Source organism: Rhipicephalus sanguineus, chromosome 2 (genome assembly GCF_013339695.2).
Source record: "Rhipicephalus sanguineus isolate Rsan-2018 chromosome 2, BIME_Rsan_1.4, whole genome shotgun sequence".
Taxonomy (NCBI): domain Eukaryota; kingdom Metazoa; phylum Arthropoda; class Arachnida; order Ixodida; family Ixodidae; genus Rhipicephalus; species Rhipicephalus sanguineus.
In genome coordinates, this window is record NC_051177.1 from 33,130,567 (window position 1) to 33,156,141 (window position 25,575).

General features: G+C 44.7%; 1 protein-coding gene across 4 annotated transcripts in view; it reads left to right on the forward strand.

The window, feature by feature from the left end:
* LOC119382678 (FHF complex subunit HOOK interacting protein 1B) overlaps positions 1 to 25,575 on the forward strand; it is a 43,444-nt gene that overhangs the window by 10,953 nt on the left and 6,916 nt on the right. For 2 of the 4 annotated variants that reach the window (XM_037650476.2, XM_037650478.2), the window contains 6 exons: positions 5,205 to 5,363; positions 7,804 to 7,890; positions 14,510 to 14,560; positions 21,163 to 21,330; positions 21,757 to 21,836; positions 23,067 to 23,829. In XM_037650476.2, the coding sequence (XP_037506404.1) occupies positions 5,205 to 5,363; positions 7,804 to 7,890; positions 14,510 to 14,560; positions 21,163 to 21,330; positions 21,757 to 21,836; positions 23,067 to 23,829 (1,308 nt within the window). The remainder of the gene's footprint in view (positions 1 to 5,204; positions 5,364 to 7,803; positions 7,891 to 14,509; positions 14,561 to 21,162; positions 21,331 to 21,756; positions 21,837 to 23,066; positions 23,830 to 25,575) is intronic. The other 2 variants (XM_037650477.2, XM_037650479.2) reach the window with 1 other exon arrangement.

Genomic DNA, 25,575 nt, shown 5'->3' on the forward strand with positions numbered 1-25,575 from the left:
TGTGATGTCGCTGAAGAAAACAAACTCGAAATCCTGTGTGGAAAGGTGGCTTCACGGCAGTGCTTAAAATTTATACAGAATAGCTAGCTTCGTGGGGATCATTTTTACAAAATTTTTCAAGAATCATTGCTGAGGGTGCGGGTTATATGTGGCAAGGCGCCTCGCCTACTGTAACACGCACGCGCCGCGTAGTGTAAACGACGGACAGCCCAGCGCGCCCTCCCGGTGCGCGGATCGGTTTACACCCCGAGAGCAGGCGCATCCGGGCGCCTCTGAAATAAACGCTTTTCGTTACCAGCAAGCCGTGTGGAGAGTCGCTTTCTTTCGTGCTCCTCGAGAACACGACATGGTGTCAGAAGTGGGATCCTTCTGCCGGTCTCTTCTAGCCTCTGCTCTCGTCGTCCTCAACGGTCTCCAACGACCACGATGACGGACTCGGCTACTGCAGCTACGAACGCCGCGACAGGCTTCTCTTTAAAGCCTCCTCAGCCATTTACGTTTGATCAAGCCTCCGAGTGGCCTGCATGGATCCTGGAGTTCGACGACTACCGCTTTGCATCGGGTCTCGTCCACCAAGAGCGTGAAATGCAGGTGCGAACTCTGCTCTACGTAATGGGTCGCCAAGCGAGACAAATTTTCAACACGTTCTCGCTCTCCACGGAAGACAGCAAAAACTTTGACCTTGTCAAGGCGAAGTTTGACTCGCACTTCGTCCAAGCGAGAAATGTCGTGTACGAGTCAGCTTGCTTCAATCGGCGGGAACAAGAGCCCTCCGAGACCGTCAACCAATACGTCACCGCCCTATACAACATGGCAGGCAGGTGCGACTACGGTGACTTGCGGGATCGCCTCATCCGCGACCGCTTCGTACTGGGACTCCGCGACAAGAAGCTCTGCGAAGCCCTACAGATGGACGCTAACCTCACACTCGCCATGGCGCTCGCTAAGGCACGCCAAAAGGAGTCCGTGCACAAGCAGCAGCAGCAGCAGCTCCTTCAGGCCTCCGGGGAACCGTCCTCTTTCAAGTCAGAGTACACCGGTCTCGACGCCGTCTCCCACAATTATCGCGGCAAAGGCAAGAACCTACCGCGACCGCATAACAACGCGACGAAATCAAGTAGTCAATCATGCGGCTACTGCGGTGGAGCGCCTCATTCTCGTTCTCTGTGCCCAGCAAAGACTGAGAAGTGCTCAAAGTGCAACACAAGGGGACATTTCGCTCGTGTTTGCAGAAAAGTTCCGTCAAGAGACATCTCAACGCTCGAGCAAGGAACCTCAGCTATGTTTCTTGGGGCGGTAAACCAACCAGCCGACGCTCAGCACGACTCAAGGCTTGTCGAAGTCGACCTGAACGGCTATCCACTGATCGCAAAGATCGACACCGGTGCCCAAGTTTCTGTTGTCCCGGCTACGTTTGCTGGAATTCCTGAACATCTCCAGCCAGCAAGCGAAACCCTCTCAGGACCGAGCGGAATGGCACTTCCGGTCGTCGGAAAATTTGACGCAACGATAACGTGGAGGTCGCGAAGGTCGAACCAAGTCGTCTACGTTGTGCAGTAGCTGAAACATCCACTCCTTGGATTACCTGCCATCGAAAGCTTGGGACTCGTCAAGTTTCTGTGTGCCACGGAACGCGTTGAGGAACGATATCCCGAACTTTTCAACGGTCTGGTTCTGCTGCCGGGTGCGTACACAATTCGCCTCAATCCCGCGGCTGTGCCGTATTCCGTTACCGTGGCAAGGCGCATTCCTGTGCCCCTACGGAAAGCAGTCGAGCAGGAGATCATCAGCATGCAACAACAAGGAGTGATCCGCCCTGTAGAAGGCCCTACGGACTGGTGCGCCGGAATTGTTCTGGTAGTGAAACCCTCAGGAGGTGTCCGAATATGCGTGGACTTCACCCGCCTCAACTCTTCAGTCCTTCCCCTCCCGTCAGTGGAACAGACGCTCGCTTTGTTAGGTGAGGCAACCGTTTTCTCAAGACTAGATGCAAATTCGGGCTTTCACCAAATCCCTCTTTCTCCGGCATGCCAAGATCTGACAACATTCATTACGCCAGTTGGACGCTTTTGTTTCACGAGACTTCCATTCGGCATAACGTCAGCACCGCAGTATTTCCAAAAACGCATGTCCGAAATCCTGAGTGGACTAACAGGAGTCGTCAATCTCATGGACGACATTCTCGTCTTTGGCCGCGATCAAGCCGAGCACGACGGAAACCTTAACACGACTCTCAAGAAGCTTGCTTCCTCTGGAATCACCCTCAACCGCTCTAAATGCGCTTTCAGCGTGAAGGAGGTGACCTTCCTAGGCTGTGTCATCAGTAGTCAAGGCATACGTCCCGACCCTAAAAAAGTCGAGGCTATCAAGTGTCTCCCGCCGCCTACAGACGTCGCCGGAGTCCGCCGGATCTTAGGGATGATGAACCATCTGGCAAGGTTCCTGCCAAATTTGGCCGAAAGGACAGCCGCTGTCCGTGTTCTCCTCAAGAAAACGTCGCAGTGGACATGGGGCCCCGCTCAGGAAAAAGACTTCCAAAACATCAAGGACCTCATCTGTTCGGACCAGTGCTTGGCAAAGTACCATCTGGAGTATCCTACTACACTCTCAGCAGACGCATCAGCCTACAGATTGGGCGCAGTACTGCTACAAGTGCAACCGGATGGGAAAAACCGCCCAGTCGCATTCGCCTCAAGATCCCTAACGCCCGCCGAAACGCGGTATGCTCAGATAGAAAAGGAAGCCTTGGCTCTAACCTGGGGAGCCGAACGGTTCGAAGAATACCTGCGTGGTCTCACGGCAACCTTTCAAACAGATCATCAACCTTTGATCACCCTCCTGGGAAAAGAGTCTCTCGATCTGCTGCCACCACGAATTCAACGCTTCCGCATGCGCCTCATGCGCTTCAGTTACGTCATGCAGTACATCCCAGGAAAAAGTATTGCTACTGCTGACACTCTCTCGAGAGCACCAACTGCAAGCAGCTCGACAGCGGGGACTCTCACTTGTGATGAAGTGAGCGCCTACGTAGAGGGTGCACTCATGGGTCTGCAAACTTCCGCCTTCGATCCAGTGAAGAAAGCTCAAAAAGAAGATGAGGTCTGCCAGCGTCTTCTGTGCTTTTGCCTCAACGGACGGCCGGAAAAACGCAGCGTCCCAGCCCCCCTCTCTCCGTTTTGGCAATACCGAACAAGTCTGTCTGAAAACGATGGCTACCTGCTGTACGGAACGCGCCTGGTGATTCCTCATTCTCTGAGAAGCGAAATTCTCACTCGCCTACATGAAGGGCACCAAGGCATCGGACGCTGCAGAGAAAGGGCAAAGCAGTCTGTGTGGTGGCCAGGAATCTCATCGGAACTCCAGCGAATGGTTTCTAACTGTGAAACTTGTGCTATAAACCAACCGCAAAGAGCCGAGCCGCTTCTGCCGACAGTTACACCAGAGCTTCCGTGGCAGATGGTGGGGATCGACTTATTCCAACTTCGGGGACAGAACTACCTGATACGTGTGGACTATCGCTCACGGTACCCCGAGATTGCACTCCTTGCTTCCACCTCCGCAGACACCGTCATTAACCACCTCAAAAGCATTTTCGCTCGTCATGGCATCCCTGTGACAGTGGTATCCGACAACGGCCCGCAGTTCTCGAGCTCGGCATTCGCAGAATTCGCTAAAGCATACGGCTTCAACCACACCACGAGCAGCCCTGTTCATCCGCAGGCCAACGGGGAAGCGGAACGCGCCGTTCAAACAGTGAAACATCTGCTCGAGAAAGCAGACGATCCGTACCTCGCCCTACCGGCCTACAGAGACACGCCGGGGCCGACAGGCTTCAGCCCGGCTAAATTGCTCATGGTACGCCAGCTACGCTCTCGAGTTCCTGCATTTCCTGCTCTCCTCGTTCCCGGAAACGTCGACAACAAACAAGTGACGAAAAGGGACCTCGAAGCAAAACAACGCCAGAGGCGAAACTTCAACCGTCGTCATGCGGCTAAGGACCTACCAGCTCTCTCTCCAAACACCCGTGTCTGGGTGTGAGACCTCAAATGCGAGGGGGAAATAACTCAACAAGCAGACACTCCCCGCTCCTACTGGGTTCAAACAGAGCGCGGACACGTGCGTCGCAACAGAAAGATGCTCGTCCCATTGCCGGCCTCACAGAAGAAAGCGAAACCACTTCCCTCCTCTTTAGTCTTCGACACTGACGACGAAGATTTCGAGCCGTCGACAGTCGCGGGACCGCTAGCTGCCCTCTACAATGGAGCTTCGTCCCAGCGAGGTGACCCGCTGCGAACCGACAGCACTAATTCACTGACCAAGCCAGTCAACGATGCTGCAGCAGAGACATCGAGGGTTCCAGCAACCACCACCCGTTCCGGCCGCAGAGTGTTTGTGCCTGAACGTTACGGTGTAGTCACTTAAGAGAGGGAGATGTGGCTTGGCGCCTCGCCTACTGTAACACGCACGCGCCGCGTAGTGTAAACGACGGACAGCCCAGCGCGTCCTCCCGGTGCACAGATCGGTTTACACCCCGAGAGCAGGCGCGTCCGGGCGCCTCTGAAATAGACGCTTTTCGTTACCAGCAAGCCGTGCTCCTCGAGAACACGACATTATACACGAGAAAATATGGTATATGTCGCAGGTAGAGCTGGAAGGTAATGTCGTAATCATGCCACAGCGGGCCTGATTTCCTGTTGTTTCGGTTTTGGTTGTAAGTCGACCTTACAACCGAAACTAGTTTTGGTTTCGATTGTAAGTCGACCCCCCCAACTTCGAATTTCAAATTTAGATAAAATGGGTCGACCTTTAATTGTATAAATACGGTATTTCTTGTCATTGCACTCGTTCTTTAAACATGGTAGCACTGTTTGTTTGTGTGTTGTATCGTGTCAGCAATGCCAACACTGTAAATCAGTCTTTGGGTTGGGAAATGTTTCTAGCCCTTTAGACGGTTAGAAAACATTGTGATGGAGGTATTCTGACACTTTCTAACCATCATATTGATAAGCAAGGGTTGAAAGATCTTGCAAATTGAAGAAATTTTATAAACTTAGTTGCGTATGTGACGCCATCCTGACATCTGCCATGGGTGGAACTCTCTTTGATAACTGTGGCAGTCCTTCAGGGCAGCCATCGTCACTTCTGTTTGGGTAAAGCTTGCCTTTTATAGTGCTCACCTTCTGTTTTATCAATTCGCTTGACAGGTGTTGGCCACCGGATTGAGTGGCCTCTACTCAGTGCTACCGCGAAAGCTGACCATAGTTGCGGATGACTGGTACCGCCTCACTCACGAGGACATTCAGGAGTTCCCAGAGCTCACCATGTTCCTCAATTCTCTAGAGTTCTGCAATGCAGTGATTCAGGTACAAGTCCATCTGCAAGCCGTCATGATCTTATCTTTAGTAACACTGGTGAAGGTGTTAGCGATGTTTCAGGGGCTGTTAGAGCAGGCAAGTGCAATGTGGTGATAAATTCCTCAATAGATTTCCGAAATTTTCTTGTAAACTTTGCATAGCACATTGTGGTAACTTGTTTGGAGTTGTTGCTTTCTGTGCTCATCTTCTGATGTTGTAGTGCTGTCACTAGCACCAGGGTTCGCCGCTTTCCTAATTAAGCTGAAGCTACATTTGTGGAAAGTGGAACAGTAACTTTAAAGCATGCATTGTTATCTCGGATGAGTGGGCAGTAGAATAAGCATAATAAAACATTTGATGCTCGTAACGTTTCAATTATGAAGGTTGTGGCAGGCCTAAAAGGCTTTTGTAAGGCTTGAGTATACATTTTTTAAAGATTGCAACACAGTGCAATACAGCTTGTGAAGCTCTTGGCACATTTAGTGAGCTTAGGGGAACGAGAATAATACCTGTGCCACACGGGCGCAGAAAATGGCATCAGCTTCCTAATGCCTCAAGATTTAATCCCATTTGCGCAGTGCCACATGGGCAAATCAAATGGCATTCGCCTTAATGCCATTCGTCACCTAATGCCTTCGCTAGAACACATTCGACTGAGGAATGCATACTCTTGACACCAATGCCTTGATCACTGTAGTACACATAAAACATTTCAAATGGCGTCTACCATAGGCATGCGCAGGGTTCCCTGTCAGGGGGGGCGAAGGTGCATATCAGCGCCCCCCCCCCCTCCCTATTAAGTCAATGTATGGGGCAGACTTTGCACCCCCTCCCCCTCTTAGGTAACTAGCCCCCCCCTCCCCTGCGCACACCTATGGCATTTACCATGTTAAAAATATTTTATACGTGACTTTTAACGAATCACATGTTATTTCCCAGTTGCACTGTAGCGAAATTCACTTCAGAATTGCAATGGCTTTGACATGACACGCGCCATGTAGGATTGCGGGCTTCACATTCAACTTGCAATGACCGTGGTTGCTGTGATCAGCTGCAAGCTTGTAAAAGACAGGAACCAACTCAAGCTAATGGCACCATAGCATCCTTACTTATACATTTCACTATCCCTGAACGCAGATAGAAGTTCTTAAAATGCGTGTTTATATTTCATTATTACCCTAAAATTGTTAATTTCAAAAGTTGCTGTTACGAACATCATCTGGTCTGATGCCATTATATTTAGACGTGTGGCAGCTCTGCCGTAAAAAATGCAATTCAGGAACTTAATGCCTTAGCTACTGAATGTCATTTCTTGTGCACATGTGGCATGGGTATAAGGATCGTGTTTGCCAGCATAAAATTACGACTTCATTATTATTACATTGCTGTTTTTAGCAATGATGGTGTTAATTGTTATGCGTATATTATGGTCAGTTATGTCTTGTACAAGGCACAAATAAAAAAATCATACTGCAATAAGTGTCATTACAATATATAATTACAAAGTGTGAAGATAGGATGTTTTGCAGCAAAATTATGCAAATTGTCAGGCTAAGGTGAACATTTGCACAGGCGTGACATGAGTGGCATTCAACATCAAAATCTTGGAAGTCACTTGTTGGGGAAAACGCTGCATGAATGTCGAACAAGATTAAAGAAAGCCATAAAAAATTGTTTATTAGTTTGTTATAAGAGCACAGACAGCCACAACAGCTTACAATACATGGGTTTCATTACAAATTTGAATTTCTGGTCTTTAAGGTACAGGGCTTCTAATTTAGAAAAATGGAGCATGAGTTTCAGTAACTACAGCACATTGTAACTAAAGTTGAGTCTATTGCGGAAATTCAGCCTTTTCGCAAATCCCACATTCCGTAAACCTTCCCATAAACCTAAACGCATGGAGGGGAGATTGAAGTTGATAGGTGTCTTTGTGACTGTGAGGCCAGCGCTTCCTTTAGGGAACACAATAGCCAATTATAAAATTATCGTGCAGTACTACAGTGTAGTCAGGCGGTTAAGTAAAGTAATGATAAGTGGCATACATCAAAAATGCACCAGTAAACAACATAATATGCATAAAAATAATTAACTAATCAAGAGCATGCGGGCAAAATGAGCATACCAGGCGCAGCAATGTGGTTGCCACAACATTACTCATACGTTTGGAAGTACGAAACAAGCTTTCATTTAGGCAGCGCTAAGGATGCTTTGGATGAAATCTTCTAGAATTTAGTCGCCGCTATAGTATAGTTGTGTGCTTCCGATAATTTGTGCATGTTGGCAGCAAACTCTCACTGTTCAAAGCGAACCAGTGAGTGTTTGAATTAGGCATTTTGAATGCTGTATTTCAAGCTTGTGGAGCTGTGGCTTTGTAGTGCCTGCACCAGCTCGCCTAGAATGTTCACTTGTGCGCGTCTCCCTCTCTCTTTGTGCGAATCTTTTAAAGGTGTCTCATACAATGGTCCAAGAGCAGCTTCTAGAGTACATCTACCAGGGATTTCTGATACCGGTCATGGGACCCGCTCTGCACCAGGTCTGTGCGTACTCTTTTTGTGGAACAGAATGCCACGGGAACATGTTTGGTGAGAGTGGGGTGCATGCTGTTGCGCATTGCTTTTTAAAAAAATTTTTTGCTTTCAGTTGTTTGTCTTGCTTGTCATGCATGTAGTCCGTGAAAAAACCTTTTAAGTGACAGTGTAGTTTGGAACAAGCTCTGATTATTTTTTTTTTCTAATGTTCATATGCACGTAAAATACTGAAGTTGTCTCCTTCATAAGTTAGTGAAATGATTGAATTGAAGCTTGTTGCATTTGGTACATACAGCTCAACTGCATGGACAAATAATATTTAAATTTTAGAGTGGCGAATTTTTTGCGTAACGGTACATACATGTAAATTGATATGTCAAGTTGTCGCATAAGTGAATGTTTATTCAAAGGCATGATGGAGATATCTAAGCATAAAATTACACAGTAGCTGTTGCCATGATGATGGAGACCTAATGCCTTCAATCGACACCTAATCTCAGCGAGGCGATCAACACTGCTTATTTGTTTTCTCACAGCTGATAAACAAAGAGGTGGAATTTGAACCTCTTAGCTCAAAGGCGTAAACACTCAGTGCTGAAGTGTTCGATAGCAGTGTGTTACTAGCTCTAGTAAAACTTTGTTTTTGCTCTTTGAGCGAGAAGGAAGGCACTAGGCATGACCGTTAACTTTTATTGTAATGCTGTTGAAGCATGTGGGGCAGTTGATTCGGTTGTTGTGGAAAAATATGTGCAGCATTTGTTAGCATGGGCCAATCATTGTTGCCCAACAGCACTTCGTACCATGTCTTGGCAAAGTACAGTCTGCACTTAAATGGGCAGCTTCATTTGTGATGTTGATGCTATAGACCTTATGCAAAATCTGCTGCCATCTAGCGGCCGCCATGCGCATTTCCGCCATGTTGAAGGCTAAGTGTGCTCCGCATGTGCACACACGGAGCATAATCGATGTGTGGCAGCTGATAGAAACGGCAATGCTGGCATATTTTCGTGTGCCGTGCTGCTCAGATTGAGGAAATTGGGGTGCTGAAAAAAGTTTTAAACTAACCTCCACGTTATTAGATTTCCTCGCGGGCGACGAGAAGCGGCAGATCGTTCCGTTGCTCCGGCTACTGCTTACCGCTGACGCCGTGTTTACGTTCGCCGTTCTTAATAGATACGGTATTTGACAGCATCGGCACTCATCAGAAAACACTCTTTCGTGTCGTGCCGGAGCCAGACCGTTTTCGCACCGTGTGCTTGCAGGCACAGGCAAATCGCAGCTGTACGAGCCTCAAAGCTGCATCGCAGCTACTCGCGCATGCCTGAGCTGCTGTGGACACCATTTATTTGTTCATTACATTGCGATAACAATTACATGTCAGACAGGTAGGTCGAGCGCGTCATCTATTCTCAGCAAACGGACCAATTATGCTGGAGCGTCTGCTTTGTAGTTGGTTTTTGGTTATGGAGTTTGACAAGGAAGCGTTTGGTGGGATGCTTTGCGCGTGTATTGCTTCACTATGTGTATTTTTCGAGCGTTTCATGCGCTATCACTGCGAAATTCAGACGGGCGGCCCGGGTGGCCTGACCCCCTCTCCCCCCCCCTTTACTTTTTTTTCTTTATTTATATCCCAACAAGAGCACATATCAGGCTCTCCCAGAAGCTGATCCCCCTTTGGAAAAATTCTGCAACCACCCCTGTGTGATGTGAAATGTTAACAGATGCTTGTGTATGGCACTTTGGTGTGAAATTGAAAAAAATGCTGTTCCGGCAAATGTGTTACACTCGACCGTTGGTGCGCTACCGTTGGTTACGCGCTGACGTGGTTTCGCGAGCGTTCAGTCGGCTACGCAAAACTGCCTTGCAGAAACGGGTTGAAATTGTAAAGCGCCAGTGTGCCCCGAAAGCGACTATGTGAACGCGAATATTCTTGGCGTATCGTGTTATTTACGAAAACATGCCGGAAGCATATCAGCTAACCGGCACCTATTTCTTGGAGCAGCTAACACTTTTCACTTTGACTTTTCACGTGCATCAGAAGTGTATTTTTTTACATTTTAATCATGCGGTAATTCTATACATAACGTACGTCGGTGACTACAGCAGCGAAATATTTTTTGCTTCAAACATAAAAATAGAGGACAACGTTTTATTTAAAATTAAATGCTCAATACATCTGGTTGATGTAGACTGTTCCTTATAAAATACACTTTAAAATGGGTCAACTGAACTTCCTTACCGTCAGCGCTGTGCCTAGCCGTGTCGCGCGCTAAAGCCTCCTTCCAACCATCCTACTTTGCACGCATGGCATTCAGATAGCTAACAACTCTTTATTCGTTACAGTGAAAACAGACAGACAAAATTTATAACCTAAAACCTCAACTCAACGACGGCAGGCATAAATGTGACTCGGTGACAAACTTGTACCTTCTTCTCGTTGTGAGGCAGTTCTTTGCACATAATAACTGTCAACGTAATAACTAGGAAATGCCGGTAACGTGTACATGCCGTTACACACTCGTCTGACGTTTTGATGCCCTGTTTGCCCACTTTCAGAGCAGATACAAGCAAGAAGTTATAGCAGTGACAGTAATAAGATTCGTACACAAGCCTTCAACATGGCGCCGAATTGGTAGCTTCGTCAAACCTCCGACAGATGGCAGCAATTTTGCATAAGGTCTACAGCTTTCAGGAATTGTGTGATCTTGTACATAGGTTAGTGCAATGAAATTTGGATGATGTTCTTGATGACTTGCTTTAGGACATATAACAGGGTGTTAGCTAACATGGGGCAGGTGTCACCTAAAAAAGTGGAGCCTTTTATGGAGATGAAACCAAGTGCCTGATATTGTTAACAACTTTGTTTTCGGGTACTTGACTTTACCAATTCTTTTTGCTATCACCAGCTGATCAAGCTCAAATTGTAAGTGGCCCTGTTGTCTACAGAAATGTAGCAGCCACACCAAGTTGAAATACATACTCCATTAACTTTTTGCAGAAGTCATGTTACCAGAACTTCATCTGAAATTTGAGCGAAAAGTGATGCAAAAGTTAGCTCATCGCTAACAGAATGTGATGATTTCTGTCAATTATGGTCTGAAAATTTACTCTTGATAGCAGTGGTTGCAAAGCAAATAGTTACATTAAATTAGTGTACTAATTTAAGAATTACATTATTCATTTAATGAAGCAGAACAGAAAATGGTGTAGGCTTCCTCGGGTGTATGCGAAGAACATAAGAGTTGGTTTCGTGCACAATAGAAGGCTTTGCTCCTGTCAAATGCATGCTGCATCTTAGCTGGTATACACTATAAAACTGTGGAAATAAAGCCAGCCTGTTTACTAGATGTGCTTAGACTAACCATAAGTTAAAATATGTTTGTCCCAAATATGCATTGGGCTGTTTGGGTTGTTATTTATTACATGGAACAGGAATGCATTTTTCACGGCACATATATAGTACAGAATCTGGAAACTTGTGCTAGCCTCAAGACTCCCGTCAAGTAAGTGTGCCGTTAGGATGGGCCAGCTGAAACATAATATTGTTCATTTAATTTCAAGTTGCTAATTTTGAATGTATGAGCCTATCGCTTCTTGACATGCCCTTGCTAAAACAAAGGGTACATTTAACTTGCTTTCTCAATACTGTTTAGGGATTATTAATGGTGTAACTTTACTTGAATAGTTTATGCAACCATATGGTTAGGTGATTACTTAATTTAATAATATCCTTGCATGTTGAGATGTTTGAGTTCACATAAAGTAAAAGATTTTCTCATTTATATTGTTGTACAGAACAGTCGTGCTGTGCTTTCAGCATACTTGGGCCTCTGGGTATTGGAAAGCTTGCGGCATCTTTGCTTGTTTTGTCTTGCAATGTCTGCATTTCTTTGTGTGTTTTTGCCTATTCTGACTGCTTGAACTATTATCCTTGGTTGGTGTTGGCCTGATTTACAAGTTTTCTTAGCTTGGCTTACCTGGAAGCCATTTGGTGAACCATTCAACTATGTATAGAATATTAAAAAGCTGCCATGTACACTTAAATAGAGGAATTGTGGCTGCTGTCATCTTGTATAGAAGCAAATACAGCTGTCAGCTTTTAACAGCTTTTACTCTCAACAGTTAGGGATGTGGATTGACACTGCTATTTTCCTTTTAATTTTATAACACTAGGATAACATCAAATTTATGTTTAGAAAAGAAAGTAATTGTGCAAACTCCTTTTGAAGTACCTTTCTGGACTACGGGCTGTTTATCCTTAAGGACATTAGATAGAAACTTGATTTATAACTTTGTTGGTGGATTACCTTTTTGTGATTGAAAATTGGTCAGCTTTACTGTGAACCGATACTTGGCAAGTTGGAAAGGGCACAAAGATTGGGTGCAGTTGGGAATGCTCTGACCGTTATCTCTCCGTGGGGCCACAGATTTGGTCAGCCAAGATGAATTAATTAGTCGCTTATAAAAAAGAAGTAGGTGGAAACTCGGCCTGAAATTTGTTGTGGGCTTTTCCAGAATGAAATAAACACACTTTCATGCATACAGAAAAAAAGTCTTTTCACATCGTCCTGGTAAAATTGGGGCGACAGTTTGAGCATGAAGCTCCAACAAAGAAGTCTGATCTGTATTTTCTCACTTAAAGAGTAATCTACCAATACCTGTAAACATCGATAGCGTTTCTGATGAGTTGCCTTGTTAAAGCATGAATAATATGTCTTCTAGGTAGGAATTTCTGCCTTATTATTATAAGTGGTAGCAATTTTTATTCTTTTACCAATTAGCAAAGTACCAAGTTTTGACTAGGAGTTTGAGGATCATAGTTATTTTATTGTAAGCGAACTGTCTGGAGCATAGACTTTCATATTAAGGTCGCTGGAGAGAAATCTGGCACTATATTGATATGGGGTTGTTATATTCATACAGAGAATTGTTAAGAGTCAAGATGGCTGACCACCACACTCGCGCTCCAGTCAGCCTCACTAGCTCTTTGTCTTCCTTCACTTCATCTCTGTAACAATATTATCGCATGCACATTCACTATGGTGAATAAATCATGGTAATGATGTACATAGCTTTGAACATTCTTGTTTGTATTGACACCTCTGAAGCCAATTTGTCACCGTATCGATTTCGTCCAGATTTAGCAGCAATGGAGCGTTGTTGCAATTTACCAATTTGCGAGGAGTTGCTCGAGGAAATCAGTGAGCTGTGCACATAAAGTACTTCACCTCTCTAATATTTAATGTCATAAAGGACCTTAAAGGGACACTAACGAGAAAAATGATCTGACTCGTATTAGTAAATTAATCTTCCACAACACCAAAAACACCACTATTGCCGCAAGAAGACGCTTGGTAGGCCAGAAAACGCACATTAAGAAAATATGGATAGCAACACTACCTCCAAGTTCCTGCAACAACTTGCCATGATGTCATAGATTTTGACGGCATCTGCTGGGGCCTCCGTAATTCTTTATCCTTAAGTACGAATCGCATTGGGTAAGGAAGTCAGTGAACTTGAGCCAGTGGGGCCAAAGTACGAAAAAAAGACCATGAAATTCATAACATCACCGCACTAGTATCCAAGTGCAGTGGTTTCGTCGTGGATTTTATTTTTTTATTTTAAACTTATGGTCGTGAAATTAATGACAATAAAGTTGTCAAAGAGCAGTTCATCAGTTCTAAACCAGGGGTCTCATACACAACTCAGTTAGTGAGCCGCAATAACAAAATTTAGTCCCGGGAGGGCCGGGACAGTGAAGAAGGCTGCCACGTGGGGTAGGGTGGGTGCTTGAACAAGGTGTCAGCTAACGTCGCCTTTTGAAGGAAGGCCTTTCCCATATCTCATCTCCTCATATCTCTGAAAGGTTTGGCGTCAGGATTTGAGATACATATCGATACCGATTTCCAAGATTACTAAAATCTGTGTGTGTAGTTTTTGTTCCACGATTATGTTTTAACACGTGGTGACCACGTGTTGTGCCTCACAAAAGAAATGCTTGAGACTAGTTCTGTCTGAGTAGCTCATGAACATACTTAATAAGAAAATTTTTAAAAATGATGGGACGAAGGCAGTCATATGCGGGCTGCTATGGCGAAAGGTCAGCAGGCCAGAATTTTAAAAAATCATGGGACAAAGGCAGTCGTATGCGGGCCGCTAGTGAAAGGTCAGCGGGCCGCATATGGCCGGCGGGCCGCATGTTTGAGACCCCTGGTCTAAACCATTTCACTTTAGTGTTCCTTTAAGAGAGTGGTAAGAGTAGCTGCAACTTCTTTTTTTGTTCAGTGGTTCTAACCAAATTGTTATCAACTCTTTTCTGCTACCCATAATTTTCACCATGGATAAATGTTCGAAGTGCCATATTTGACTCTGGTAATCTTAGTGTGGAACTGTAAGGTGTGAAGGCAGGGCATGTTTAATGTTAAGGTGCAGGTTTCAGTGGTAGCTGGCAGTGGTGGTGGCGGTAAAAACTGTTGATGTTTTTTTTAACAGTGCACACCGTTCTTCCGATCTAATTGGTCTCTGCCCGTCCCTCTCTTCTTTCACTTTTTGTTCTTCTCTCCACCGCTCTCTGTCGCCCCTCCCCCCCCGCCTACAACGCAAAAATTTGGCATGGATGCTCAGGATACTGCGGATATAGATGTTGACACTCTTGAGGGCTGCACCATATTTGCGGTCAGTACCCCGTCGGGAATCATGTTGTGTTTCTGCGCACGTTTTTTTTTACCTCCTCCTCTGGAGGAGGAGGGGGAGGAATGCGAGCATGCTGAGAGAGATTGTGCATAACAGAATAATAATTAACCTGCATGATGTGTTTCTTGCTTTATTGCCCTTAGAGTGAGAGCCAACTTATTGAGCAAGCAGCGATTATTTTTTGTGCCATACTCGAGGTTATAGGAACGGGGCAGACAGTTTTAAAAAATGCCAATGTGTAGGAGTAATAAAGGATCATTGCAGTTTAGCTTTTTTTTGCTCACCCTATTTTATCTGTCTATGATAAAATGTGAAATACATGTGCTTAAGTACCAGTAATGAACTCTTCATGAAGATATTGTGGACATGAGTTTCCAGGACGCACATTAGGTTGCTGAGGTGCATCTTCACAGCATCTGCTGTCCACTTTCCTGCTTTCAGTGCCATTGAAGAGTGCACACATTTCTGGTTGCAGGCATCTGCCTGCTATTTTTAAGGTGTACAAATAGTGAATTTTTAAACGGAACTGAATACAAATTGAATAGCAGTGACGCCGAATTGAATACGAATACGAATCAAATACTATTCGAATAGTTTTCGAATAATAAGGCAGCCACTTTCAATGCAGCCCTATAATTATAATGCAACCGTTTTCGAAACAGCCCAAAAATTCGAAATTTTATTTGACACAAATATTCACAAGCTTTAACTAAGGAACATTACGATTACTTTTAATCGAAAAAAAAAACGCACACACACACAGTTACGTAAACTGGGGCAAGCTTGTATACAGCAGTAACTAGAGCCTGAGAAATGTTTTGTAACTGCTGGTTGAAATACAGCAGTGACTACAGTATTCAAGTTGGCATTTTCTCAACAGCTTTTAAATAAAACTGATATATAAATATTAAATGATATTCGTGAGTCAACATCATCGTGAATGTCATGATGAAGATAGTGGATTGACTACTCTGTCGCTTTGGCGACACTGGAGTTTTAAGCAAAAATGCCTTAATCCTGTAATCATTATAGCGTCGATAATCCCGTGAAAGCTTGGGCTGCATTCATTTTGGCAATTTGATTATTAAAACGAGAAAAGGCGACCCCTCTCTGTTCCAATGTTTTGTTCCTTTGAGGTTTTTTTCATCAGTGCTTATTATTAGAAAAATATTAGAAAAATATTCTGTATTTCTAATACACACTATTCGATTCGAGTACCAAATTGAAGAGCGTTCTATTTGATTCGTTATTCAAAATTTTCGAATATTTGCACGCCCCTACTATTTTGCTGTGTGAACCTGCCCAAAGAACAGTTTCAGTGTACTGTTCTTGCAAATGCCGTCGTGCATTCTAAATGTGCTGATGTCCTCCAAGTACTGGAAAAAACCACCATGAGAGTTCTCATTGAGAAATAAAATTAAATACAATAAACAGGCATAGTTAAGTATACTGCACCTATAGATCACTACTGTGTAAACACTGCTAGTGCTGTAAAAGCACATAAAAAAGTTTAACATTAAAGGGACACTAAACAGCAAAACGATTTTTATCGCATTAGTAAAGTAGTCTTCCACGATACCAAAAACACCACGCTTTCTGCGCGAAGACGCTTAATAAGCGAGAAAACGCGCAAAAAGAAAATACAGGTGGCGACGCCACCTTGGAATTCCCGCACCATTTGCCGTGACGTCACATATTTTTGACGGCGCCTGCTTGGGCCTACGTAGTTCCTAATCGGTTAAATCGAAGTACATTGTCCTCTGAGGGGCCAGAGACTTGACATAACTAGTTTGTGGAAATTTCGTCGAGCCAGTGGCGCCAAGGTACATTAAATGCTCTTTGAAGTCTTTTACGTCACGAATTACAAAGTTCAGCGCGAAATTTAAAAATGAAACTTTGAACTTGGTTTTCTCCTTTAATAATAAACCTATGGTGGTGAAATAAACTGCACAAGAGTTCTCCGAGCACACTTTATCAATCTAAACCAATTCGTTGTCTCTCTTTAGTGTCCCTTTAATGGTGTGCCCCTTGCTGGCTTGAGAAACTGTTGAGTACTTTATAATAAATTGGATTTTCTTTACAAAATAAAATGGGTCAGAAGAGAAGGAGTAGATATAAACTTATCGTCCTGGAGTATTAAATTGTTGCTCCATGCACAGATACTGCATAAAAAGTTTTTTTTAATTTTCACCTAAAATCCGTTGGCAAATGTCTTTCCTGCTTGTTTAGCAGCACAGCTAGACTAGTTTAGTCTAAGTGGGAGTGTAGGATATGTGCAAATCTTCTGTTGTGTTGAAAGCAGTCCTGCTGTTTACATTTATTATAACAGTATGCCTCATTTGCTGTTTGTGCATCTTGGAAACGAGTGTCCACAGTCATGTCTGGAGCTTCCAAACTAGTTTTTCTTCTCGCATACTTAAAAGACTGGAATACTTGAATTATTACTTAAATACTTATTATTGTAAAGTATTAAATTCTTAAAAATTCTCACCTATATAGAGAGCATGAAATGTTTTTAGGACAATTCCTTGAAGAAAACTGTGCATATATTATAGACTACTTTGTATATTGGCCTGTTTTCAATCACATTTGTGCAAATGCAATTTAAAGCAGGTCAGCTCAGCTGTTGGCATTGTTTAAAACAAAGCAAACCTTTTGATCGTTATATTTTTAAATTTTAACTACCATGCAATTAGCTAACAGGTTAGAGAATACATCTCACTTTACACCACTTTGGGAGCTTAAATATTGTGTTGTCTTGGTAGCAGATAAATTTACAGTGCTGCTTTCTTTGCTTCAAGTTAAATTCCACAGATACACTACACTCCAAGCAAGCAGCCTTTCGCTTGCATAACTTAGGGTATACACTGTTCTATACATAGATAGATACCCGATTGCCCAAGTTCCATTTAATCTTTGATTTTGTCTGCTCTGTGCTGCTCTTGTTATGCTTGTCCTTACATTTCGTTCTAGCATATATTCCGCAGCATTTTATGTTCTGGCTGTCTTGTCGCTTGCTTAGCATGATCTTTTTCTTGTGCCTACTTCTAGTACCAGCATAACATAGCTTTGTCACTCAAGAACTTGTGTTGTGTTGTGCTTAGATGCTGTGCAAACACTAGTGCTTTTCATTCCACACATGAAAGATTTAGACTGAAGGCTCTCACCTTCGAACTGTAAATTCTGCAAGTGTAGCTGCTTGATAAGAAAGGTGATCATTGTTTGTTATACTGTGAAGACGCTAGCCTCTGTCGTGAGTTTTCTCATCTTTGTGGAAGGCTGGCTGCACTTTTGCAACTGCCTGGCTTAAAAAGGCTAACGCTCCTGCCCAACTTGCATCTTTCTTCCAGCATGCTAGCGCTCCCTTTAAGTGTCACGTGGTGTCTAGTTTGATACTGTGCTTTGTCCAGATTTTTGTTGCGTTTACAACTTATACATATTTAGAGGTGGCAGAAAGTGTGATGTCTTGAGGATTATGTGTTCTCATAGTTGATGTACCATAGCAACTTCAAATTAAGCACCCTAAGTGCAAGCACCGTTTCATTTGTTTGGCATATTTGAAGTATGTGTGTTTGAGGGGGGTTGTGATTCAATGTCAATGACTGTTATTCAATTCTAAGTGCATTCTCTTAGTTCGAGAACTCAAGATTTGAAGTAAAAGTGGTGCTTAATTTTGCAATAATAAGGTTCAGTAAGATTGGCCATTTGGGATTACTGCACAGTAAAGGACTTTGAGATGTGAATGAGTTAAATTAGAAGAGCCCTTGAACTGGTGTAGATGTTGCATATGCTGATAGACTGCTTGTAGAGCATGTGGCTACGCTCCCTTCCCCTCTGTGCACTGTATGGGACACATGATGTGTCCCCTGTGGTGCGATTATCGCCAGGTAGCTTTAGATATGGAGGTCTAGAATTCTCCATCATACCAGCATGCATGTGAGCATTGAAGGGCAGGTACGTTCATGTTGAAGAAAACGGGTTGAAATCAATCTCTGTGCCTAACTTTAGGGGCGAAGCACCTTAAGGCCGAGGCTTGTCCGTATGGCGTCCGTGCGCAGAGCCCAGCACCATGTAAAATCGAAACATCAGGTTTAACAATAGACTAATATCAATCATAATTGTGACAAAACTATATAAAACACCTACAAGCACAAACCCATTATACTAGTCGGCGACTTCAACGTAGACATTATGGACCTTAGAACCTAGCTTTGTCGTCGACTCTTTATGTCACTTCGTCACTCAATTTACATTATATGGGGCAATGCTCGGGTAACATACAGTTACTCACCCATACAGTACCCAGAGCTTTGCCCATTCATCATTATTCACTTCAGAAATTCTTGCTGGAAGTTTTGCGAGTGGTGCATTGTTCCAGCTAAAACCTATTTTAGGGGCTCTTCTGCTCTTATTGTTGGGCAGGGCCTTTTCTTTATTTATCTTTATGTTTTTTTTTTCCGTTTGCGTCATTGTAATATAATGTCTCAGAAGTGAGGACATAGTGTGAAGTACAGTAAAACCTCGTTAATTCGAAGGCCTCGGGACCGAGAAAAATATCCCAATTAAGGCATCGATGACATCCGCCAAAGGGGGTGCTCGGGAGGGCTCGTCATCGCTGTCAACATTAGAGGCCGAATCGGTCGATCTCGCAGCTATCTCGCTGTCGATGTCGGCGTAACACGTCTGCACTGTGCACTCGACATTTGCGTACTCGGAGAATCCAATTGGAGTGCACTCCTCGTCCGCGTGCAAAGCCTCATATCGAGCGCAGAGAGTCTCCCCTTCTTCATCAAACGGGCAAGTGACAGCGGTGACAGCAAACTCAGCGGAGGTTGCCTCTTCTTTCACAAAACCGGCGTGCTCAAAACACCGTCAAATAACGGTGGCCTCCACCTGCCTCCATGCGTGAACAATGAGGCAAATACCACCAAGGAGGTCAATGTTATACTCCTTTCCGTTGTCATAGCAAAGGAGCATTCGCTTCAACAGATTGTAGCGATATATTTTCCTGGTATGGTGTATGACGCCCTGGTCCATCGGCTGCGATAGCGACGTCGTGTTCGGGGGTAGAAAGACCAGCCTGATTGCCTGCAGGTTCTGAATGTCGCCGTGAGCTGGGCAATTATCGACGACGAACAAAACGCTGCGCCCTGCGGCCGCAAACTTGCGGTCAAGGTGCCGCACGTATTCTTCAAAGAGTGCAGCCGTCATCCAAGCTTTCTTGTTTTTATAGATCAGGTCATCCTTGGATGGCAGTCGTGCATTTTTGAAACAACGAGGCTTTTCTGTCTTCCCAATAACAAGCAGTGGCAGCTTGTGCTCACCGCACATGCTTGCACCAAACAAAACAGTGATTCTATCTTTGTTCTGTTTCCGCCCCTTAATGTCTGCCTCCTTCAAAGCGAACGTCTTCGTAGGCAACATTTTGTAGAACAGAGCAGCTTCATCAAGGTTGTAAACATCTGCTGCTTCGTACTTGGCGAGTAGTGGAGCCAAGGTGTGCTGCTTCCAGCCGTCGACAACAGACTGATCCGCGCTGCCACTCTCGCCACAAACAGTCACGAATGTCAGGTTGTTGCGCTCCTTAAATCGGCAAAACCATCCATTGCTGCATTTAAACTCAGAATGTCCAAGTTGCAGCGCCAGCTGGTTGGCCTTCTCACGCAATATGGTCCCATTCGCAGGAAGGTGTGCTGCGTTGGCTTTCTGCAGCCAGTCGATCAGAGCTGCTTCAACGTCGGCGTACGTAGGCGGGCGTACTCGTGTACGCTTTTACGAGTGCGTCTTGCTGTAAGCATCGAGAATTTTCTCCTTATTCTTGATGATGTTGCACAGCGTTGACAGAGGCACGTGGTGCTTTTCGGCGAGAGCCGTTTTCGACGCCGTCGACTTGCTGGCCTCTTCAATTAAGCACACCTTTTCGTGCAGGGACAAGCTCTTGTACTTCGGCATCTTCCTTCCAAGCACACCTCAATCAACTAATTCACAGGGAAGACACTCAAGCGGAGACAGGAGACAAATGGAGCAGTCGCACCGAACCGCACAATGCTCGCCAGCCGACATCCAAATGGCACAAAGACTCCACAAAACATTCACTTCGCTAGAGTGGCTAACATCGCTGTTGAGATGATGATGATTATGATCGCAACCGCACGCATCGCCGCCTGGCAATTGCTAAAACATGGCGTCTACGACGTATTTTCGGTAAAAAAAAAAACATGGCCTTCGAGATCCGTACATCAAAAAAAAAAAGAATGCATGTTTTAGTTACAGCCTCCGAGATTCGCAACACCCTTTGCATATCTTGGAAGTCGCGGCCAAGTGTGCCAATTAACCGGGAAGTCGCAGACTGGCCGCACCAATTATCCGGTTAAATTTACATGTAAAAATTTGGGACCGCGCAAATAATACAAATTATCCGGGATTCCCAATTAACCGAGTACAAATTACCGAGGTTTTACTGTAGTTACACAAACCAGTACGCATGCATACTGCTGTTTCAGGAGTGCTGCTGGCATGTTAGTGTAACTCTTCACTGAACACGCCTCCATCCTCGTTTTCTGTCTCCTCATTTGGCTCAACAGAACACAATGGAGGAAATAGTCACAGCAACGGCATACCTGGACCTCTTTTTGAGGACAGTCACAGAGCCCCAGCTACTATTGGTGTTCTTCAAGTTCCTGATTACTGAAAGCTATGAAAACCACAAGATCCTCAACACACTGATAAATCGCATTGGAGGTCAATCTCGGGTATGTACCGTGTTATGTTGTACAAACATCTGTGTTGTTACGATTTGAAAGTTACAGTTTGCTTTGATGGTCACTGTTTTCGGTGGCAGTGGTCTACATACATTACCTGTGGCGCTTGACTAAACAAGCTATTCCTAAAGGTGGCAAAGGCTGCTAGGATTCAGCAATTGTCAGTTGGAGTTGCATAGAATGCATACCTAAAGGAGCTTACACTGAAAACTTTCTCCACTCGTGCCTAGCAGGGACAGCCGTTACATGCCATCTTTGTTGTTGCAATGCTTATAATTCACTTGATCTCTGTTCAATTTGCCTGTGATTTCTGCCGGTGGATGTATGTACATTTCTTTCGGTTCACAGTGCCTAGTGTTGACTGATTAACCGTGCATGATTTAATGGCCTTGCTGAAGTGTTTCCATCCTCTTCTAGCTGTGCCTGGTGACGATGGCACTCTTTCGAACGCTACTGGATTTCAATTGTGAAGACATCATGTTGGAGCTAGTGCTCAAGTGAGTAGCTCTCTTTATTGGAAAGCTGCACACTTTATTTAGTCAGCTGTGTTGATGTTATACATAGCTTGAGGTGCTCCCTACAAATGCTGTTATTTCTGTGAAAAACCTCTGTGACATAGCTGTTCCGGCCCTAAACCACGTAAGGGTCTCCTCTCCGTATGCTTTTTTAGGAACACTATTTCATTCAGGTAATTTTGAAAGGTGGATGGACTAAGACTCTATTGTGGGCATTCAGAGAAATCAAGTGACTTCACCGTCCCATCATTGCACACTGGATGCACGTCTCAAAAACGTGAAAATAAATTTTACATTGCAGCAGTTCCTTTTTTTGTCATTTCTTTATTCCATCCCGGTATGTGCTAATGGCACGTTCACCTGGTCACTCTGTAGTGCTCTGACAGTGCTTCAAAGACCATGTACCAAAGCAACAAAACTTTAGTCAAGCTCTGTTGCCATGTTAAAGCTCAACAAAGCTTTAGTGAACTTGCTCTAGTGAATCCATATTAACACTGCCATGTGCACTTATTCTATTAAAAGGTGAGATTTATAGCTTTCATGAATAACTTCTGTAGCACTCTTATACAACCGGTTAGAATAGGCATAAAATTCACTGTCAGCTGTAATTCTTCTGTTCACTTCATCCTTGACTCTACGAAGTTTCTTGCAAACAAAAGCAGACTGTTTTCCCCGCAGCTTTTGTTAGACTGGCATTGCAGCTGGAGTGACGACATTGACTCTTGCTTTCCGCTTGTGGTCACCCCACAGTGCATCAAGCAGTAGCGTCTTGCCTAGATGATTACCCACCACGGTGGTCTAATAGTTATGGTGCTTAAATGCTGACCCAAAGGCTGCAGGATTGAATCCCAGCCACATTTCGATGGAGGCAGAATGCTAGAGGTCCGTGTGCTTAGGTATAGGTGCACATTAAAGAACCCCTGGTTGTTGAAATTTCCAGAGCCCTCCTTTACGGCGTCTCTCATAATCGTATCGTGGCTTTGAGACGTAAGACCCTAACAATTGTATTAATTGCCTAAATGATTGTGGGAATTAGTATCTACACTTCACTGTTTCACTGCATTATAAGCAGTGCTCTTTTATCCTGGTGCTAGCAGTATATTAAGCCGAGTACTAACGGTGTGGTTGTAGCATATGTTCCATGCTGCTACTGTACACAGCTAGATATGACAGACCCACAGCGTGTGTGTGTATAATTTTTTTCTCAACCAGGTACCTGGTACCCTGTTCCCACGTGATGGTGAGCCAGAGGAGTCGCGTCTGCGACATAGATCTCTACAGCTGCGCTGCTGAGAAGTTTCTCTCCCTCATTCCTGCGTGCTGCTCCGGCGTCGGTGCCGAGGAGGCCCAGCTGCCGCTTCTGCGCGACGGATTTCCCGCGGAGCGGGTGATGCACGGTGGAAGCCTCCAGATACGCAGTCGCCGCCCCCGCCGCTCTTTTTCCGGGGTCCTGGGCAGCTACGAATCGGGAGACATGCCACGGTCCTTCACTGCCGTGCTCAACGGCACCCAGCAGTCTCGTCCGTCGGTTGCGCACACCGGCTACCACCTGTACCTCGCGGATGCGCGTCAAGGTGTGCGCCTCACCAGGCGAGCGTGCTCGGGGTGGTCCTCGTCTTACGACGAGGCATCGTCGGTGGATCTCAACGGGGTCGCGGTTGCGCCCGAGGCAAAGACGGAAGACGCCTCCGTCGAGGAGAGTTCGGTGTCTGCTGGGGACTCGGGAATCTTCGTCACGCGGGACGCTGCCAACAAGGGTGGTGGGGGGTTCGAGGCATTCGGAAGTCCCAACATCGGCCCGTTCCTGAGCATCCTGCTGGCCCGGCTGGAGATGATGCCGCAGAACAGCGTCTACATCAACCTGCAGCTGACGGCACTCATTGCACGGCTGGCCTTGTACCCTCAGCCCTTACTGCGATCGTTCCTCCTGAGCCATTCACTTGTGTTTCAGCCAAGTGTCCGGTCGCTCTTTCAGGTGGGCTTCACATTGATCATTCTTGTTGATATCAGGGATGACAGTAGCGCAACAAAATGTGCAATCGGTATGTTAGCTATATCGATGCCTTTTTGTGTCACTCCACTCCACTTTAGTGTAGTACAGTAGCAACGTGCTCGTAAAAGTGAGGTTATAAGTAAAAACTTTAGTTGAAGGAAACAGGACTACTATATGGTATGTGTCAAACTGCTAGTCAAACTGACTGTATTTCTCACAGGCATAAACATATGAAAAGAAATGTTGCAGAATCGTGATCTGAGGCTCCTATAAATGCTATGCTTTATTTTATGTAAATTAGGAGATTAATTTTGCCATTGAACATTACACGCATGTGTAAGTAATATCTGTGAGAATGTTCTGTGTCAGATTGACAAGCAAAAACAAATTCCTGTGTCATCTGCCAGCCAAAGACGACATTGTGAAAAATTGTTAACAGGAGTGGATAACAAGTTCTGTGCATTGATGCCAACAGGGCTATAGTGACATGAATTTTCTCAATTAAAAATTTATTAAGAGGGTTACACACAATTCACTGCTTTGGTTTTGCTGAAATTTCACAGCAAAATCGCATTGTATGGTCTGTCTCATTCAACATAACACTTGGCACATTCACTTGCAGCGATTCATATTTTTGCATGTACTTTGCATTTGCTAATAGAGCTGTAGTTTTGTGCTGTTTAATATGTTTCTGTATTTTTGTCGGTTTCTACCTTAGCTGGAATAAAAACCTAATGGAGGCACCCCATGCTGACTACAGCTGTCCGCATCGATTTTATGAGGTTTTTTTATGCTTTGAATTAACCTCCTACAAATAAAAGTGGATGGTAGGCTGAAGTGCTTTACAAAGCACTTGTGCTGAGAAGGCTGCAGGTTTTACTTTCTTTTCTTTAGAGTGGTAATGTTCAGTTTATCATAATGTATATGCTACACATAGTTTGATACCTCCAAACACCAATTTAAGCATAGGAAGCTTAGCACATGGTGTTTTTAACATGCTGGGGTGATTTACAGGGTGTTAAAAGATTTTTGCACTTATGGAAGTTAGCAGCAGAAAAGAAATACCTTTAAACTAGGGGTGTGTGAATATTCGAAATTTCGAATATTTTTCGAATAGTGTTTGCTATTCGATTCGATTCGCACTGAAATTTTACTATTCGAACTTCCCAAAGACAAATGCAGTCAACGTCCGGTTGAAAGTGACCCCTTCTGATTTTCAGTATGCTTCACCTCATTACACTCTCGTATTGCGGCAAAGCTGCCTTTCAAGCTCCGTTACGGTCGAACTTGGCCAAGAGACAAAGTCCGGTTGAAAGTGGTCCCTAGATTTTTCAATATGCTTCACCTCATTACACCCCCGCATTGCGGCAAAGCTGCCTTTCAAGCTCCGTTACGGTCGAACTTAGGCAAGAGACAACGTCTGATTGGAAGTGGTCCCTAGATTTTTCAATATGCTTCACCTCCTCACACCCCCGTATTGCGGCAAAGCTGCCTTTCAAGGTCCGTTACGGTCGAACTTAGCCAAGAGACAACGTCCGTTTGGAAGTGGTCCCTAGATTTTTCAATATGCTTCACCTCATCACACCCCCGTATTGCGGCAAAGCTGCCTTTCAAACTCCGTTACGGTCTAACTTAGGCAAGAGACAGTCAACGTCTGATTGGAAGTTGTCCCTAGATTTTTAATATGCTTCACCTCCTCACACCCCCGTATTGCGGCAAAGCTGCCTT